Source organism: Lipotes vexillifer, unplaced genomic scaffold (genome assembly GCF_000442215.2).
Source record: "Lipotes vexillifer unplaced genomic scaffold, Lipotes_vexillifer_v1.1 scaffold995, whole genome shotgun sequence".
In the NCBI taxonomy this organism is placed as follows: domain Eukaryota; kingdom Metazoa; phylum Chordata; class Mammalia; order Artiodactyla; family Lipotidae; genus Lipotes; species Lipotes vexillifer.
Genome location: NW_006785389.1, coordinates 2,448,704 through 2,467,940, shown reverse-complemented (window position 1 = coordinate 2,467,940; position 19,237 = coordinate 2,448,704). Strand labels below are relative to the sequence as shown.

Here is a 19,237-nt window from a genome sequence, read left to right as displayed (position 1 = left end):
CCCCCAAAAAAAAAAAAAAAAAAAAAAAAAAGATACAGCCCCGAGGCCTCTTCCTCCAGGCAGCCTTCCTTGAACACCCTCAGGCAGAAAGCATCATCTTTCTCTTCTGTGCATCACCAGCCAAGGGCCCCTTCTGACCCCCCTGGCTGGGCCCATCCCTACCAGTTCTACTCCCTCACCGTAACTCTCCCAGCCTGGGGGGTAGGAGGGAAGGCATGAGGAGGGGCATATTGGATCCCAATCTGGGGTGAAGTGAGGCAGACTCGGGGCTCCAGGGCCTGGGGGGAGACAGAAAGTCCATGTTTAGTTTGTGCAGAAGGCGGCTGCTGTCTATGCCACTGTGACTAACCCAGGAAGGCTTCTGAGAGGAGGACCACTCTCCCTGCTGAAGGAGGGCTGAGGCTTCATTCACCCTGGCATACAGCAGGCTTGCCACAAAATGCTGATGGAGCCCTGGAGGAGGTGAAGTAACTGACGCTGAGTATTTAATGAGTGGAGATGGGGGTGATGAGGGCTCTAGTGGCTAAGGAGAGGGGCCAGGGATGTCCAGGAGCGATCCCTCACCCCAAATCACATGACACTGTCTGACCCAGAGGGCAACCTTGGCCTCTTTGAGCCTCAGTGACCACAGCTGCCCCTCAGCATATTAGGAGAATCTCAGAAGCCACTAGCCATAGGGGAAGTCGAGGTCCCATTGCAAGTTGATATTCAGGACCCAAGTGGGAGCCAGTCTTTGAGGCTCAGGCCCTGTCTGTCTCTCCCCAGTCCTGGCCAGGCCACACCTCCCCCTTCAAGCCCAAGCCCCAGCCAGATGTGTAAGGCAGCAAATGCAGGACCAGCATGGAGATGGCTGGATCCCACCCAGGCTCAGCCTGCAGGCAGCAACTCCACAGCCTGGGGAGGAGTGGGGTGGTTGGTCCTGCAGTGGGCCACTCACAGGTGTGGCCAGGGAATAGTCTGCCATCCAAAGATGGGGTTCCCCAGCACCTGCAGAAAGCCCAAAGGATGAGTAAATCAGAGACTTAAGCTCTGGTGCCAGCCAAGGATGAGCGTTCTCCTGGAGCTCTGATGATTGGGGTGTATTCAGTAGGACTCTTACGAAGATCAGGGATAGGGTACCCCTAGCAGGGCCACTGCACGATGTTGGTCAGAGGGACTCTGCAGCTGGACTCCCACAAGAGCTGAGGATCGAGTGTACCCCCAGCTGGCTTATGAGTGCCTCCCAGCAGGACCTTTACAGACATGGGGGTCCCAAAGCTGGATGCCCACAGAGACTGGTGTCAGGGATGATCCTCGAGAGGGTCCCTGCTCTGTGCTAATGATGCCAGGAATGATCCCTCCAGGCCTCTCTAGAGAAATGGGTGCTTGCCATGTGCCCTCTAAGGCCTCCACGGGGATCATGGCGAGCATCAGGATGACACTGGGGTCCCCAGGCCTGAGGCAGGGCCTGCGGCGCGGATGCGTTTACTGCGCCCCCCACCGCCTCCTCCCGCCGCGTGCCCGCGGGGCCCAGTCAGGCCAAGCTTCCGCCCCCCACTTGCGGTCCAAGGACCCGTCCGGCGTCTCTGTCTCTTCGGGAATCCCCTCGGGCTCCAGCGCGTCCTCTGCAGCCCCCGGCGGGGCGGCGTTCAGGTCATGGCCCACGGGGCGCGGCATCCAGCCGGGGGTCCAGGGCGCCGCCGGCGTGGGCCGAGGCAGGAACCAGGAGAAGCCGGGCGCCGGGGCGAGCGCCACGAGCTGGGGCCGAGCGGGGCTGGAGGTGGTGGCGCGCGGGATGAGGAAGAAGATGTAGAGGCCCGTGACCACGAGGCCCGCGGCCACCAGCACGGCCAGGACGACGGCCGCGTGGAAGACCCAGGCCGAGCGGGCCAGCGTCAGGCGGCGCGACAGCGGGCGGCCGAGGCGCAGCGGCGGCGGCGGCGGCGGCGGCGGCGGGGGGCGGGCCTTGCGCGGTCCGGGAGCGGTCGGCGGCTGCCGCACGTAGAGCAGGCCGCGCCGGCGGTCGAAGCGCACGGAGCCCTGGCGCGGCAGCGGGGCGCGTGCGGAGCCGGGCAGCAGGCCGAGCTGCGTGGGCAGCGCGGGGAGCCCGCGGCGTGGGGCCAGGCGCGTGGGCGCGCGGCACACGGGACAGGCCACCGCGTCGCCGCCGCCCGCCGTGGCCAGAGATAGACGAGCCAGGCACTCGAGGCAGAAGACGTGGCTGCAGTCCAGGGACTTGGGCAGCTTGAATACACTGTCGAAGGGCGACACGCAGATGAGGCATTCCACGGGGGACGCGGGCGGCAGGATGGGTCCCCGGCTGCCGTCCCCTTCCTCCTCATCACCGTCGTCTTCGTCCTCTCCCCTGCTGGGGGCCCAGAGTGTGGACGGCGAGCCCGGGATGCTAGGCTCCGAGCCCAGGGGAACCCGGGGGCGGCGGACCCAGGGCGGCCGAGGGCAGGGCATTTGGACCCGGCCTGCGGGGACAGGCGGTCAGGCAGCGAAGGGGCCGGGGGTAGACGGCAGAGGGGGTCTGGGAAGGGGCAGGGGCTGGGCTCCGGAAGGATGACCCCACACAGGGCAGGGGCGTCCAGAGAGGGGGAAGCAGAGCCCAGTAGGCAAGGAGACTGGGAGTTGGGACAGAGAAAGGGAGTGTGCAGGTAGAGATCTGGACTGGAGGCACAAGGGCAGGTGAGACCCAGAGGGGTTCTGAAGAGAATTAGGGACAGGTACAGACAAAGGGAGCACGGCAGATTCTGAGCTACACTTGGGGGACGCCCCAGCCAAGAGCCGGGTGGACCTGGGTGACTCCAGGAAGGATCCCAGACAGGTGTGGAGAGGAGACAGGGACTCCCAGGAGAGCTGGGCAGAGACAGACCCTGGGAGACCACAGAAGACAAACGGGAAAAGCAGATGGAGGACGGAAGCTTCAGGATAGGTGGCCAGCAGCCCAGGAGTCAGACTCCCCAGTGACAGACCACAGCGGGCCAGCAGTCTCTTCCCACCTGCTGGCGCTTCCTTGCCTGTTCTGCCCGCAACCCTAGGCCTACCTGCAGCTGGGTATTAACTGCTCCTCCCCATGGGAGGGTGCCTGTGGTGGGGCCACTCCCTCCAGATGCCAGGTTCCCACCAGACCTGTCACACTGCCCTCCCCGCCCCTAGGGAGGTGCCACCAGGACGGGGAATACCAAGCCTGACATAGGCCAGATGCGGGGGGTGCAAGGAATGAGGCACAGGCTGACAGGGCACTGACAGTCCAGGCTCATCAGGAGAGGGGGTCCCTACCACCACTCCCAGTCTTCAACACCTCATGAACCCTCCACCTAGAGCCACTGGGGGGGTGAGTGCAACCTGGGGTGTCAGTGGCTCTGGGCGGGGGCAGCGTGTCCAGGAAGAAGAGTGGGACCTTCTGGAGTCCTGGGGGTCGAAGGCAGGCTGACCCCACAGTAGACTGGACCAGACCAGCCCTGTCCAGCCAATGACAAGGCGCTACAAACTGTCTTGGTCCAGCGCCCAGGCCTTGGCTTCCTCCCCCAGGGGCTGCTTCCTGGCAACACACCTCTCAGGGCCGTGGGCTGCAGCCACCAAGCCCCTCCCCAGACCAGTGACACCTCTGCCACGACAACCCCACCCCTCTCATTTTCCAACACCTGCTGGAACAGTCTAGGCAGCCAGGCCTGCAGCCCAGGGTGCCATGGTTCTGAGTCAGTGGTGCTTCCTGAGCCAGGCACTTCCCTGGTGAGCCCAGGCCCCAACAGACCAGAAGACATGCCAGGAACACGGGCAGCTCCTCAGAAACACCAGTCATCCTGCCCCTCACCCCTGCTCCCAGATTGAGCACAGACAGTGGCACAGGTGAGCGGGGCCACCCCAAAGGGCAAACAGGTTTATTGCAGCTGCGGCCAGCGATCAGCGGTTGGACTTGGCCACACGCTCCAGCTCGTCCTTCTTCTTGATGGCGTAGGAGTTGGAGGAGCCCTGCGAGAAGGGGTGGTTAGTCCCAGCGCCCGAGGACGCGCCCCCCCCCCCTCGCAGGTGTCCTCACCCACCTTGGCAGCGTTGATGAGCTCGTCTGCCAGGCACTCGGCGATGGTCTTGATGTTCCGGAAGGCGGCCTCGCGGGCACCTGTGCACAGCAGCCAGATGGCCTAGGGAGCACAGGGGTCCCTGTGCTAAGTAGGGGTTGCCCCTACACCACGCAGGGACACGGCTCTCCAGTACCCTGGGACCCAACAAATGCTGCCTACCACGTTGCCATCCGCAGGCCAACTGAGGCAAGACACAGTGGGAGCCCACAGCGCTGCCCAGGTGCCATGCTGCTAGATGTGGGATCAGACTGGGGGCACAAAAAAGTGTGCGGACACAAAGGCTGAAGCTGGGTCCCTGATGACAGGTGACTTAGAACTAGCCGTGACAGGGAAATGCAATGTGTTCCTGGCCTGGAACCCTTGACTGAAAACGAACAGCTATAAAGGGTATGCTTGGGGACAGCTCCATAAACTGAACAGTGATGTAATGTCAAATGTTAGATTGCTGTTACATTTCTTGGCGGTGATGGTGGGGACAGAACATCCTTATTCTAGGGAGACACCTACTGAAATGTTAACAGGGAAATGGTCAAAACACCTGCAACTGATTCTCAAATGGTCCAAGAAAATTTAAAAAAAGTGTAAAAACATATACCCAAATGAAACGGGCCCTTCAATCAAATGCTGCCCGGGAGAGGGCCCAGAGCTAAGACCTGCTCTGCGTGGGGTGGGAATCCAGGAAGCCTTCATTACCTGACACTCAGGTAAACATGCAAACAGAGACGAACATTCCCACTTGCCAGCCTCTGTTGCCCCAGGCAGGATTCTGCCAGAGCCTGGTGGCTGTTCCTGGCCACCCACATGTGCCCCAAAGCCCCAAGCCCACCTGATTCACACGGCGCAGCGGGGACACGTCCACAGCCTGCCGCCTCACTGTTCCAGCTCGCCCAATGCGGGTCGAGTCCTCCCGGGGGCCGCTGTTGATGATGGCGTTCACCAGGACCTGCAGGGGGTTCTAAGAGAGAGGGGGGGCCATAAGCCAGATACCTGGCAAGCATCCCTCCGCAACCCTTCACCCCTAAAACCTGGAGCACCCTGGCATGCATATCGTGGGGCGGCTGTTGGCTTTGGGGTATACTAAGGGCACTCTGCCGCACCTGGCCTCAGGGCCCTACCTCGCCTGTGAGCAGATGGATGATCTCAAAGGCGTGCTTGACGATGCGCACAGTCATGAGCTTCTTGCCATTGTTGCGGCCATGCATCATCATGGAGTTGGTGAGGCGCTCCACGATGGGGCACTGCGCCTTGCGGAAGCGCTTGGCCGCGTAGCGCCCTGCACTGTGGGGCAGGTATTTGGCATACTTCTCCTTCACTGCGATGTAATCCTGGGGCAGCAGGAAGAGGGGGTGAAGGGACCACGGTCAGGAGCAGGACGGATCTTGGCAGGGGAGCAGAGACTGAACACCCACTCCGGGTAGCTCCCACCCACCTGCCTGCCAAAGAAAAGTAAAACTGAAGCAAGTGACTTTACCAGGACACTAAAAAGAGTACTTCCTTTCTAATGGGAGGAAGGGTATGGAAAACTAAGTAGATGACCACCCACGATACCAGTCTTGTTTTAAAAGTGTTCTTCACTCTGCACTGACGTTTTATATCAAATAACTCTTTGTTTTGGAGGGGCTGTCCCGTGCACTGTAGTATGCCAGTAGCACTCCTCATTGCTGACACCCAAAAATGTACCCCTAAAGGGGTAGGGGTGGGGGGAACTAACCCAGAGAACCAGTGTTTCAAATCAATCATTCAACAATCTTGCCTATTTATACATACATATCCCAAGATAGTGTCTAGAAACACTAAACCATTCGGGGGGGTTGAGTCAGAGGAACTGTGTATGTGAGGACTACTTTTGATATTTCCAGTACAAAACCTACACAAAGTCATTCTACCACACGCACATGAGAACATGTACAAACAATGAGTTTCTACAAATACAAGGATTAACAGGAAAAGAACACAGAGGATTCTGATGTAAGCATGACAGTCTGATGTCTAGCCTGGAGAGGACCACTTGCACAAATAGGCAAGTAGACAGGCAGGTGTCCATGCAGGGACTCACACTGTGCCAAAAAACACAAAAAACAAAAAACAAAAACCTGCGAATACCAAATGTCCCAGCAAGCGTTTGGTTAGGCTGTTGGGCCCCATGGTAGAGCCCAGCACAGCTTTCAAGAGAGTGAGAACTCTGATACCATGCTGCCTTCTGCTTTCCCAGCCCCTAGGAGAGGACCAGGGGAAAGTGAAAAATAGTTTTTAACATTATTAAAGGGTTGTACCAAAAAAAGCAAGAAAAAGAAAACAAAGAAGCAAACACGCATGTGACAGACCACATGTGACCTACAAAGACTTTATAAAACATTTACTAACTGTCCCTTTTAAGTTTGCAGACCTCTCCCCCAACAAACCCACGAAGGAAAACAGGTCTACAAGACATTCAGAGTGAAAAACAGGTTTGAATTCTCTGTTAGGCTCAGTACCTAGGTACCATGATATATTTACAGGCAACAAGAAGTTTTAATTTCTTTTAAAAGAAAGGGAAAAATAGGATCAAACCTGAATTTTATTCGTCATTATACCAATGCAGTCACAAAACACAAATTTCTTTTTATGAAGGCCCCACAAAAGTCCTAATGAGGCCAAGTGTAAAACTGTATGGGGGCAACATACAGTGGGAGAACTCCCATTTCCCAATTTCAAAACCTATTACAGGGCTTCCCTGGTGGCACAGTGGTTGAGAGTCCACCTGCCGATGCAGGGGACACGGGTTTGTGCCCCGGTCCGGGAGGATGCCGCGTGCCGCGGAGTGGCTGGGCCCGCACGTCCAAAGCCTGTGCTCCGCAACGGGAGAGGCCACAACAGTGAGAGGCCCACGTACCGCAAAAAAAAAAAAAACAAAAAAAACCACAACCTATTACAAAGCTATAGTAATCAAGACAGTGTGGTACTGGCAAAAGGATAGGCATAGAGACCAATGAAATAGAGTTCAGAGTTCAGAAACAAACCCTTACATCCTTGCTCAACTGATTTTCAACAAGGGTGCCAAGACCATTCAATGGGATAAATACTCTCTTCAACAAATGGTGCTGCGCATGGGGGATCTTAGTTCCCCAAGCAGGGATCGAACCTATGCCCCCTGCATTGAGAGCACAAAGTCTTAACCACTGTACCACCAGGGAAATCCCTTTACCTTTCTGTTCTTAATTTCACTGATTTCTGTTCTGATCTTTATGATATCCTATCTTCTACTTTGCTTTGGTTGTATTTTGTTCTTTTTATTTTTTGAGGGGTGCTGAGATTACTGATTTGAAACTTTTTTTTCTTTTCTAACGAATCATTAAGTATTATAAAAAGTTCCTTCAGTACTGTTCCAGCTTTATCCCACAAGTTTTCATTATAATTTATTCAGTTCTAAATATCCCTTGATTCCCTTAGAGACTTCCTCTATCACCCGTGTATTATTTAGAAGTATATTGGTTCATTTCCTACTGTTTGGAGCATTTTCTGGTACCTTTTTGTTACTGATTTCTTATTTGTTTCACGTTTGGTTTGATTGTTTAAATTTGTTGAAGTTTGTTTTATGACCCAGGGTGTGGTATATCTTGCTGAATGTTCTGTAAGCCTTCTTGAAATGAATGTGTATTTTGCTGTCATTGGGTGAAGTTTCTATAAATGTCTTCACAATCCTCTTCGTTGGGGTTATTGCTCAGATTTTTTACATCCTTGCTGACTTTCTGTCTAGTATTTCTGTCAGTTGCAGGGAGAGGGATGATGAAGTCCTGAAGTATAATTGAGAAACTGTCTATTCCTCTTACAAGTTCTGTTTAAGTTTCTGCTTCATGTATTTCAAAGTTCTGTTGTTTGGTGCATACACATATAGGATTGCTATGTCATCTTGGTGTACTGACCCTTTAATCATAATAAAAGCGTTCATTTTTTTGCAAAAACAAAAAAACCAAATGGTGCTGGGACACATACATATAATGTATAAATGAGATTGAAGTTACATTTTATTGCCTAAATTTAAGTATGATACAGAAAACTCCAAGAGACGAAAACAAAGGGTGCTGGGACAACTGGATTTCCCCACACAAAATGATAAGGTTGGGCCCTTACACTTTATGGGACTTGAGCACCTGCAGATTCTGGTAAACTTGGGGGCTCCTGGAAAGAACACCCCTCAGATACTGAGGAATGACGGTAAGGCATTTAGATTTTTAGGCATTTGAATCTTTATAATTTAATTGACGCTTCTCTCCAAGGCACAACTTCTGAACTTGAAAAATATTGTCCATTTTTATTTAATTCTAAACATAATTTAAATAAAATTTTATAGCCTGAATGAAGTATTGTCCTTGTCATCTTCAATACTTGAGTAAAATAAGAACACTCAAAACTTATAGATGATCTTTAAAAAATAAAATATATGAAACTAAAAAGATAAATAAATTGTGTATTTCACTACAAAACAATTAACTAAACAACTTATGGGATGTGACACTCTGAGGAAGGAACCATCTCCTGACAAAAACTGTAGCAACCTCTAACAGGACACAAAGAAAAACAGACACGATGGGTGTGGTGGTCCAGGGATCCCTCCTTTACCTGTCCCATCTTCAACTCTACTTAGTGGGACAGCTACAAGTTTCAAGTGACCCCACCCCCAGCTGGGAAGCACAATCATTACACCCCCTTCACCTGCAGGGAAATGTCATTGATCTGCACATCATCGGTGCTCCACTTCCCAAAGAGCTTGATGTCGGGGGTCTCTGCTACTGCAGGTGCAGCTGTCTCCCACTCCGTCATCCTAGGGACAGAAACTGTCAAAGCCCAGGCATACTCACCACAGACTCTGAGGCTAGCGCACAACCTGAGAAGTGGGAAGTTAGCAGGAACTGAGAAATGCTGTGAACATCTGAGTTCACCTTGTGAAACCTTAAAAAAACACTCATCTGTCAGCAAGAAACACCTGTCTCTCACCCAGGAACCCTGAGGCTAACAGCTGGAAGGCACCCCCTCAACGGTTGCAAGGCGGCCCAGAGACGGGCATGAGATGCCAAATGCCCTGATGCTGCATCCGCTCGAAGTCAAACCCCAACCTTGTTCTTCAAGAGCTCTGCGACCCTAGGAGAGTCTACAAGCCGCTGTAGACTCAGCTTCCTCATCAGTAAAACAGAAGGATCAATGGTATGAATTCTGCGCTTTACCAGTGCAAAGGTCGAGTTTGGTGTCCGACCCCGACGCGGGAATTAGGGGCTGCTATTTAGGAGAAAGCGTGTCCAGAGCAAATTGTGCATCGTGCATGTAAGGATAACGGGAACTTATGATAAATAAAGTACAACTGCAGAGACCAGGCCAACATTCCCCAGTCCGCTGGGGGCAAGGCTACGGCGGCGGCGGGGCATCAGCAACGGGGCGAGAGTAACCTTCCCCGCGCCGCCATCCTTGTCCCCTGCCCGAGGGAAGCCCCCGGTCTCGGGTCCCACCCACGGCTCCCGGAAGACCCTGAATCGGCCTTCAGACCTCCGACTCCGCGGCAGCCTCACCTTAAGTCGCAGCTGAGGCGTCTTGGTCGCTCAGCACAGACCACGCGCCGCCCAGGCACAGACAAGAAAAGGCAGCACGCCGCGGGCCGACGCTTTTAAGGGAGGCGAGAACTTCCGGGTCACCGAAGGCCGCGCGTGAGCAGAAGAACAAGGTGTATTTACGGACCAATCCGGAGCGAGCATGTAAAGGCGCCCTCTGGGCCAAAAGGAAACCGTAAACCCCAGGCGCATGCGTACTTGCAGAAGCGGGCCCAAAGGTTGTGCCTGGCGGATGTCCAACTTCCCACACTTGCCAGTTCGTGGGGGGACCCCTGCACAGGCGCAGAGGTCTCTATGAGGTCAGCGCCGCCATGTCTAATGAGGGCAGAAGTCTGGCCCGCGCTCGTCGCTGCCCATACAAGCACCCGCTGCAGGACCCAGCGGCTCAGTGAGGCTAGGGCGTCGCGACTGCTGTCCGCTGTGGTCCGGACCCCGCGCGCGTGGGCGGGCACCACTCACGGGTCCCCCTCCCCCACACTCGCGCGCTCTGGGCTGCTTGGGGCCTGAGCCTCCGAAAGGGGGCCCTTCGCTTCACCCCATGCCGGGGTCTCCCCGCGACCGACCATTGTCTCTCTTTGGCCCCCTCCTCTCCTGCCCCGTTACGGCGTGCGGGAGGGGGTCGGAGAGGGGCCCTGGAGGAGGAGCCTGGGGGACAGCCCCCGCCCTTTTTGATCCAGCTGGGGCCTGTGCTGCTGAGGTCACTGATCGAGTGCAGGGCAGGCACGGTGGTGCGTGCCCTGCGCACTCTGCAGCCGCACCCAGTGACCGCGGCGGTCTGCGTGGAGAGCACGTGCCAAGACTTCACATCCCCCGCCTAGACTCTGGAGCCGAACTCGGTTGTGGACGCCTCCTCGGCGGGCTTCGCAGAGGCAGCGACCGCTGGAGCTGCACACCCATGCTGGCTGCAGATGGCAGGGAGCGGCATCTGGCAGAGCTTGGTCTCCAAGGCGCTTGAGGCTCCTCACCTCCAGGTGCCCACCTCAACATCTAAGGGTGGGAGTTCCCCTTCTCAGACCCGAAGGGGCCCAGCCACGTGACCCAGGCGGTCCTCCATTTGTCCGCACCAACCCCACTTGCCCACCTTCGGGGCATGCGCATTACAGGTGCTCAGCAGCTGCGATGTTTGTTGACTGATTGTAAAAGATACTGACTGACTATAAAGGCTCGCTCCTATCCCTATCCCAATTCCAGGAGCGTTTCAGACCAGAAACTCTAGGCCCCCTTGGACTGTCGTCGTCAGTCACAGCTCATGCCACTGCTCAGGGGGACACAGGCCTTGAAGCTGGTCTGGGCAGCGGGTTAGACCTCAGGCTCGGGTGGATTGAAGTCTGGGAGCGGCACCCAGAGAGGCCAAGGCCCCCAGCCACTGCAGCCTGTGGCCTTATCCCTAGCCTCTGCCCTGGTATGTACAGAGCAGCAGCCTCGGGCCTTTTACTGGGGTTGGGGAGGAGCTAAGTAGGTTCCTTCCTGGTCCTGGAGGGACCCTCTCTGATCACTGGGGGCCCTCCCTGGTCCTGGGGGACACAGCTGGGGAGGTGCTGACTGGGGGAAAACAGGGAGGCTGGGAATAGGCACCAGGCACCCTCACACTCAGCAGGATCCAGGGGGCCCCCCAACCCTGCCTCTTTCTCCTCAAAAGTGGACAGGGCCCCACCCCCTCTGAACCTCAGTTTCCCCTGTCAGTGTGGAGATGAGAACTAAATCAGACAAGGTGAGTTTGGAGCCTGTGGCCTGACTGTCAGTGGTCACTCGATAATGGGCATCTTTATAGACCTGACAGGAATGACCCACCGTGCATGGGAGGGCAGGAGAGAGGTCCTGCAGTAAAGCCCTATGCGGTGCGGGGTAGGGGGTCACCTTGCATAGCTGACGATCACACACTACTTGCCAGGCCTAAGACAGTCCAGCCTCCTCAGGTCCCAGGGACACAGGCACAAAATCTGGAGTCTGATCCCACAAGTCTAGGGATGTTGGTGCTGTGTTCTTCAGGCTGGAGGGGGAAAGTCTCTGCAGAAGCCCCTTTGCATTCCTGGTGCATCATGTTCACTCTGGGCTGACCAGCTCTGGCCATATCCTCTGCCCTGATTTTCTTACTGCTCCATGAGGGTAGAGGCTGTTTGGTTTCTTCCCCACTGTGTCCCCAGCTGGAAGTACTGAGTCTGGCACACAGTATCTGCTCACAAGTAACTGCCGCAAAAACGATGGATGGAAGGAAGGATGGGGCAGTTCTCCCTAGTCTTGCTGCTCCCTCTCTGGGCTTCAGGCGGACACCAAGCGGCTAGGCCTCCCTCCTCCACCAGACACCAATTCCAGACCCAGAGTCCTGCTGTCTCCTGTTCAGAACACCTCCTTACCTGAGTCTGCCCCTCTTCCTGGCCACAGCCTGGGGAAACCCCTTCCTAATGCCAGGTAGGCATTAGGAGTCTGGGAATCAGACCATTTCGGACCTAATCTTCAGAACAACTTGATTAGGCAGTCAGGGAGGCCCAGAGAGGTGCAGTAACTTGCCCAGGGTCACACAGCAAAAGGGGGCAGAGCTGGGATTCTAAGGTGGTTGGCCCCGGAGCCTGACCTCTCCCTCCTCCGCTGGCTCTCCACCATCTCTGCATCATGTCTTCCCCAGTGCCGCCGATCTCTGAACATACAAAGTGCCCAATAAACAAATGAGTTCAGTCAACTCTGGGCCTTTCCACTGGATCTAGCATGATCCAGAGAGGGGCTCTCCCTGCGCCTTAGGCTTCTCCCTTTTTATTTTATTTTATTTATTTATTTATTTTTTTGTGGTACGCGGGCCTCTCACTGTTGTGGCCTCCCCCGTTGCGGAGCACAGGCTCCGGATGCGCAGGCTCAGCGGCCATGGCTCACGGGCCTAGCCACTCCGCAGCATGTGGGATCTTCTCGGACCGGGGCACGAACCCGTGTCCCCTGCATCGGCAGGCGGACTCTCAGCCACTGTACCACCAGGGAAGCCCGGCTTCTCCCTTTTTAAAGAAAAGGCTGCTGAGCCGGTAACCATGTAATTACTGAGGAAAGATGGTCTCTTTGGTTCCAAACCTGCTCAAACAAAGGAACTAGTGAATGCGAACAAACAAGCATATTTATTGTTCCTCTAACTCCTGCAGGACTGTGTCTCCCCCCTCCTCCCACAGCTGCTTGGCAGAGAACAAGTTGATCTTTCCCACTGTCCTGGGCCTCTCACTACCTTGGCCACTGACCATGAGTCTAAACCTGGGCTCACAGGGGTGGTTGGCTTGGTCTGGGTGCGTGCTACAGGAGCGGAAGGTCTAGACCTCAAGGCAAGGGAGGTGCCTGGGCCAGTTCACCTGCTAGGTGGGCCAGCCTAAGCCCCTTCCCCATTCTCAATTTGCTTAGCTGTAAATTAGGACCACGTGTTCACGGTGGCTCTTTGGAATTGGGGGCAGGAGTGAGGCAACAGGGCAGAATGTGCAGGACGGGGGTAGCAACGCTGGATCAAATCCGGACCTGTTTTCTCACTTGCAGCACTTGGGGTAGAGAATAGAGGGGAGGAGGAACTGGGCTGTATTTGGAAACCTTAGGACAGGGTATTAATAGGGGTCTCAGAGGCTTGGGTTAAGGATAAATCCAGAAACACATTTTGAACATCCAAATATCCAGAATTAGTGGGTACTGGATCTCAAATCTTGGAGACCAGATATATGAATTCAGATGTCTCACAGATACAGGTTATGGTGGCTGCGATTTGGATGTGCGAGGCACAAACTGGGAGAGAAACGGGGACCTGGACTTGAAGGGGAATCCAAGGCCTTACCTGCAGGAGAAGCAGAGACCTGGATTTGGGGGAGACTCAGAGGCAGGAATTGGGGGGAGAACCAGGCATCCGGATTGGGCGGAAGTAGAGGTGGGAACTTAAGAAGTTACTGGTCACGGAGCGGGAGGATCCGGCCATGGGGATCTTGCGGGGGGGGTCTCAGGACACGGCCTAAACCTTTGGTGGGACGCTCCGGCCTATCTCAGTCCTGCACTTGGAACCGACTGACAGTTTGGACCTAGGCCGGAAGCCCCGCCCTTCCCTGGGAACGACCAATCACCAGAAACCAAGTGATTACCTGACTGGATGACGGAATGCGTCTCCAAGGCGATGGCGAATCGCAGGAAGGCTCCAGCTTCACCCGGAAGCTGGAGTTCCCACCGCCCCCTGCGGAGGCGGGGGAAATGGGGGGGTCGCCATGGTAACCCCAAGGCCCAGTCAAGCCTGGACAAGATCGCAGGTTCCCCTCCCGCCAGGTTCTCCGCCGCTGAACTACCCGGCAGAGCCAGGGGCGGACCCCGGGCAGAACCTCATTTTCTCAAGCCTCTCCGTCCCGGCCTCCTCTGGTCACTTTTGGGAAAAGGGACCCTGACGCCGCGCCGGCCCGGAGAACCACGGAGATGGCAGTCTTCCGGGCGCCAAGAGCCGACCGCTCAGGGCACCCCGAAGGACCAACGCCAGGACTCTTGCGCTTCCGGTCCGGGCGGGGCCGCGGCGGGGTCGGCTAGTTGGTTCCGGAGCTGAGGCGGTTCGGGGTCTAACTTGGGCTTGTGCGGGAGTCCGCGGCCTAGAGGGGCGACCGGCCCGAGCCTCCTGCTCTGTCGGAGCCTCAGGTCCGAGTAGAGGGCAGGCTAGGGCTCCCGAGGAGCCACCCATTTTGCGTGAGGGTGGGAGCGCCTGGATACCGACCCCGGGGCCCTCCCTTCCGCCCTTCGGGGATGGAGGCAGGGTCATGATGCTCCCGCGGCCCGCGGGGCTGAGGTGAAGCGTTGGTGCAGGTCGAGCCCTGGACTGTGGCGTGGACGGTGGCTGCGAGTCCGGCTGCATGGGTTCTGCCCGGGATGCGCGGCTTGCCTATCTGAGCCTCAGTTTCCCCATCTGTAAAGTGGGGATGACACAGGCAACCACCTCATGGAGAGGCCACGGGCGGGGGGCCCAGCCAGAGCCTCCTGGAGGGAGGGCAGAGGTGGGCTCAGCACCAAGTCCCTCACCGTCTGGGCCTCCATGCTTCCAAAGGAGTTCCCTGAATGTGGCCGTGGACCCTGCAGCAAAACCCTGGTGAATCACCCTTCACTTTCTGTCTCCTGTCCCGAAATCCTGTCGCCTGGGAAGAGGAGGATGTGTGGGTCCCCCGGGGTAAGGAAGCTGTTGGCTCTCCATTCCCAGGCCTGGCTTGCAGGACACCATCCAGCCCTTTATTGTGTCTTGCTTAATTCAGGACTCACCTCCCGAGGGCTTGAGTTCCCCTGCTCTGCGGCAAGCCATCCTTCTAGAGGCAAGCCCAGCCCACTGTGTCCTGCCAGGTGGTCTCCTTGAAAGCCTCCCCTGTCCTGCCCCCACGAGGCAGGACCCAGTCACCCAGTACTCTTTCCAGAGGTTTCTCAATGACCTAAGTTTCCACCTGAAGGAAAGGAAAAAGAAGAAATTAATTGAGAAGTAAGTAGAAGGAAGGGACTAGTAATGATACAAGAAGAGATTCACAAAGTAGAACAGAGACAATACAGAAATGAGCAAAGCCAAAATGTAGTAAGTTCTTTGAAAAGATGAATGCAGTTGATGAGCCCCTAGCTAGACTGACAGAGAGGGAGGGAGAAGGGACACCACATCAGTCATGAAAGAGGGGACATCACTACAGACCCTGCAGGCACTAAAAGAATGCAGGAGTGTTATGAGCAACTGCATGCCAGTAAATCAGACCTCTCAGAAGAAATAGGCAAATTCTTTGAAAAAACACATTTTATCAAGTATTAGTTGATAATGCTAGCCTAATACACAACTGCTGTATGCCAGCACCTCGAGGGCCACGCTCCAGGCAGGAGCTGGGCAATAGTCCAGGAGGGCGTCGGGTGGGGCAAAGGGGGCTCAGAATCGAGGGACAATGGGGAAGGACAGGACTCCCACTCCTCCCACAGCTCCAAGCTCTGATGTGGGAGACCTGGCCTCTGGTTGGAGACACAGTCTGGCACCGCCACATGGTGGCCACTCAGACTGGGAAGACAGAACTACACAATGCAGCCTCTGAACTGCCTCCCAGTTCAGTCAAGTTACGTCTGGAGCCTCAAGCTGCCCACCCACACCTGCTGGGGACTGGGCAGAGGTGACTGGGGAGTGGCTTAACGGAAGGCGGCAGGAGAAGGCAGTCTTGAAAGTGGGGGCCCAGAAGCACCCCTACCCTCGGCACCCCTACCCTCAGGATCCAACCCGGAGCCCATCAACCTTCAAGACCCAGGATCCCAGCCCACTTCCCTCGGCTCTGGGACTCCAGCCCCACCCCCTGCACCGGGGCTGCCATTGGCCAAAGACACATTTTTAAAGTCTGTCTTCACCTTTATTGATTCCTGGCATGGTCGAGGAAGAGCCATCCCTGCCCTCTCCCCCCAGGGGAAGTCCAGCTTCCAGCTGCAGGAAGAGGGATCAGAGCCAGACTGGAGAAGGGACTTCCCAAGGATACCATCAGCAGCCTGGGTCTGCAGCCGGATCAGCTTCCTAGACAAATTTGACAGAAGAGAAATGCTAGGGGAAGGAGGCTCTCTGGTGAGTCAGGGCAGACCTCACTGAGACCCCCCAGGAAGGAAGTGGCTTGGTCAGCTGCCAGCTAAGAACCCCCCCACGCGCGCACACACACACACACACCTGGGCCTCCCTCCAGGTGCTCCAGCTGGCCACGCCACTCTCTGCTTTAGGGCCTTTGCCTATGTGGTTCCCTGCCTGCAATTCCCCCCAACGCACCCAGCAGACTAGGCCAGTGTTAGTGCTGGGAGGAGGTGCGGCAAAGGGCACTCCTGTAGGAGGGTACAATCCGGGCAAAGGCCGGGAGCCTCGACGCGCCCACGGAACTGAGCTCCACCTGCCACCTGGAGCTCCACCGGGTCGCTGAGCTGGGACAGCAGGGAGTGGGCCCAGTTGGAGCGGTAGCCGCAGCTGTAGCTGCCGGCGTGTTGGGGGCCCCACGTAGGTCAGCACGAGGTCCGCGGAGGGTTGGGTGGTCCAGGCCACCGCCGAGGGCTCCTCTTCACCGGACCGTAGCAGCAGGAAGGAGACGTCGGGCACGTGGCCCTCGCAGCGTAGGACAGCATCGCGGCCCGGAGTCACGGCCCCCGTCCACAGGGGCCGGAGCCGCGGCCTGGGCAGGGGTCCTGGGAGAGCAGCGGGTCGGTCAAGTGAAGCCCCTTGCCCCAGGCAGCAGCGGCCCAGTCCCGCTCCGCTGCCAGCCCCCTTCACCAGCCCAGGTTGCTGGCCTCACACCGTGGTCCCTGCGCTGTAACCGTAGTGTCTCCCCGTACACGTCCCCCCACCCCCCCCAGACCCGGGCCTTCTCTGAGACTCCATGGGGTCCCCAGCGAACGGCCCTCAGGGCTTCAAGACAGGTGAGGAGAAGGAAGACAGGAGCCAGGGGAACGGGTTCCCACAGTGGGCACAGCACAGTCAGTGGTCTGGCGGTGGACCCTGTGCGGGGGGGCTCTGCCTGACCTCCGACCCCAGGAGATCCGGATGAGGAAATCAGAGGAACACACAGACCCCTGGGCCGGCGGGGGCTCGGGGAGAATTACAGCTCAACCCTCCGCCGTGGGCACCTGGGCGCAGGCAGCGGTGGGGTCATAATCTGACCACAGCCGACAGGCCTGTCCCACAGGGAACCTAAGGCGTGAGCCAGTGCAAAGCCGTTAGCACTCTGAACCCTAAGTTCTGGGTCCTCTCTCCACGACCTCCACCAAAGCGCTACACGTAGCCCCGGTGCTCACGTCGGTGGGAAACAGGCCAAAAGGCTGGGCGTCCCAGGGCCCTGGCGGCCGACCTCGCGCTCCCCTAAGGAGCCGCCGACTCTGCGGGCAGGGCCGAGGCCCAGAGCGCTTCCCTTCAGCGTCCTGGGACAGGCGGGCACCCTCGTTTTGCGTACGGGCAGAAGGAGGCTCCGGGCCGCTGTGCCCGCCGCTCACCGTCCACGCGCAGCTCCACGGGCGCGCTGGGCGCGGAGCCCGCGAAGGGCGGCGCCGTGTCTGTGTAGACGCAGCTGTAGTTGGCCGAGTCGACCGCCGAGACGTCGCGCAGCTCAAAGTGGGCCTCCGTCCCCGCGGGACTCAAGAGACCGTGCACCCGGCGCTGGCCCGCGCCCTCGCGCACCAGGGAGAAGCGCACGCCGGCGCGGGGGGCCCGGCACCGCAGCTGCACCAGGCGTCCCCGGCTTGGGACTTGGAGTCGCGGGCTCGGCCGACAGCTCCGGCGCCGGGAGCGTCCCTGCGGGGAAGACGCGGCAAGGCTGACGCCCAACGCCGCATCTTTCTGCCGGAAAAAATGCGCCCCGCTCCCTCTGCTCCCTCCCGGGAGGCCCGCCTGCACCGCCCTGCGTAAAACCGCACCATCCGCCCGACGTCCCGGCCCTCGTCCTCCGTGGACGCTCATGCACGCTCCTACACTGTTCCTAACTAATTTGTGTGCCCACAAAAATAGAGGGGTGTGGGGTCCTGTTTTGTTGGAGGAGCATCCGCGCCGGCCTCCCCCGCCGGCGTCCACTCCTGGGGTTTGCGCCCCTGGTTCTTGGCGGGTCCTGCAGCCCCAAACTGGCCACCCTCAACAGAGAGGCCTCGGCGCCCACCCGGACGCCGGAGGCTGGGGGCCCCCTTGCATGTAGCGCCTGCATGGCCAGACTTGCGCGTGGACCCAATTATTCTTCGCGGGGCCACGAGGCTGGGCTCATTTTTCTATCCTCAGCTGGGGAAACTGAGGCCGGGCAGATGAGTAGGGATTGAGCCATGGCAGTTACCGGGACCCTTCCCTGGGTCTCTCCTCCCGCTGCCCCGAGGGCAGAGCGCCCCCGCCCTCCCTCCCCGCTGCCACATCTCCCAGGCTCACCATCGCTCAGCACCAGCTCAGCGGGCGCGCTGTCCAAGGACCAGAGCGCTAGCTCCTCTGGCAGCCGGTAGTGGCACGTGTAGACACCGCCGTCTCCCGGGGCCAGCGTGTTCAGCTGGAAGAAGACGCGGTCTGGGCTGGTACTGGCCATGGGTACCTGCAGCACCTCCTCGCCCCGCCGCAGCTGGAAGTCCACTCCGCTCAGGGGCGCCACGCAGGTGAGAGTCGCGCGCGAGCCGGGGCGTAGGAGCCCTGCAAACCCGCTATTCAGAGTCAGCGTGGGTGGCGGCAGCGTGGCTGCAAGGCAGGGACAGTCACTGGGGTGGCCAGAGTCCCAGCCACCCCCGCTGTGGGAGCGTTCCTTGCAGCCCAGCCTCCAGACCTCTTGCCCCGGGAACAGCCTTCCTTGTGGCAAATTCCCACGCCACTATCAAGGCAGGGCAACTGCGTGGCTACTGTTTCCCAGACCCAGTCCTGGGCAGGGGCATTCAGGGCCGGGGGTCAGGGTAAAAGCTACTCTGTCTCCAGGAGCCTCCTCCCCCAGGAAGCCCTCTGGGATGGTCCACCCACTCACCCAGCTCCTCTATGGTCACAGTGGCACTGGGCTCCAAGGGGGTGCCTGATGCGTGGGTCCGGTAGCTGCAGCTGTAGTTGCCAGCCCGGTGGACTGGGAAGGTGGCCTGCCTGTCCTTTGGGGCCTCAGCCACCTCCAGAAACTGGTCATCGCCTTC

General features: G+C 57.8%; 3 protein-coding genes across 3 annotated transcripts in view; all 3 read right to left on the bottom strand.

The window, feature by feature from the left end:
* Positions 1-1,464: 1,464 nt before the first annotated feature.
* On the bottom strand, positions 1,465-2,445 carry RNF225 (ring finger protein 225). Its single transcript, XM_007457482.1, has one exon. The coding sequence runs from the start codon at positions 2,443-2,445 to the stop codon at positions 1,465-1,467; it is 981 nt and encodes a 326-aa protein (XP_007457544.1).
* A 1,402-nt stretch (positions 2,446-3,847) lies between these two features.
* Positions 3,848-9,672, bottom strand: RPS5 (ribosomal protein S5). Its single transcript, XM_007457481.1, has 6 exons — positions 9,608-9,672; positions 8,760-8,868; positions 5,183-5,392; positions 4,894-5,022; positions 4,029-4,127; positions 3,848-3,957 (listed from the first exon to the last, which is right to left on the bottom strand). The coding sequence occupies exons 2-6, from the start codon at positions 8,865-8,867 to the stop codon at positions 3,889-3,891; spliced, it is 615 nt and encodes a 204-aa protein (XP_007457543.1). The 5' UTR covers position 8,868; positions 9,608-9,672; the 3' UTR covers positions 3,848-3,888.
* A 6,721-nt stretch (positions 9,673-16,393) lies between these two features.
* A1BG (alpha-1-B glycoprotein) overlaps positions 16,394-19,237 on the bottom strand; it is a 4,153-nt gene continuing 1,309 nt past the window's right edge. The window contains 6 exon segments of the mRNA XM_007457522.1: positions 16,394-16,603; positions 16,605-16,792; positions 17,594-17,828; positions 17,830-17,891; positions 18,507-18,803; positions 19,081-19,233. Coding sequence (XP_007457584.1) covers positions 16,394-16,603; positions 16,605-16,792; positions 17,594-17,828; positions 17,830-17,891; positions 18,507-18,803; positions 19,081-19,233 — 1,145 coding nt within the window.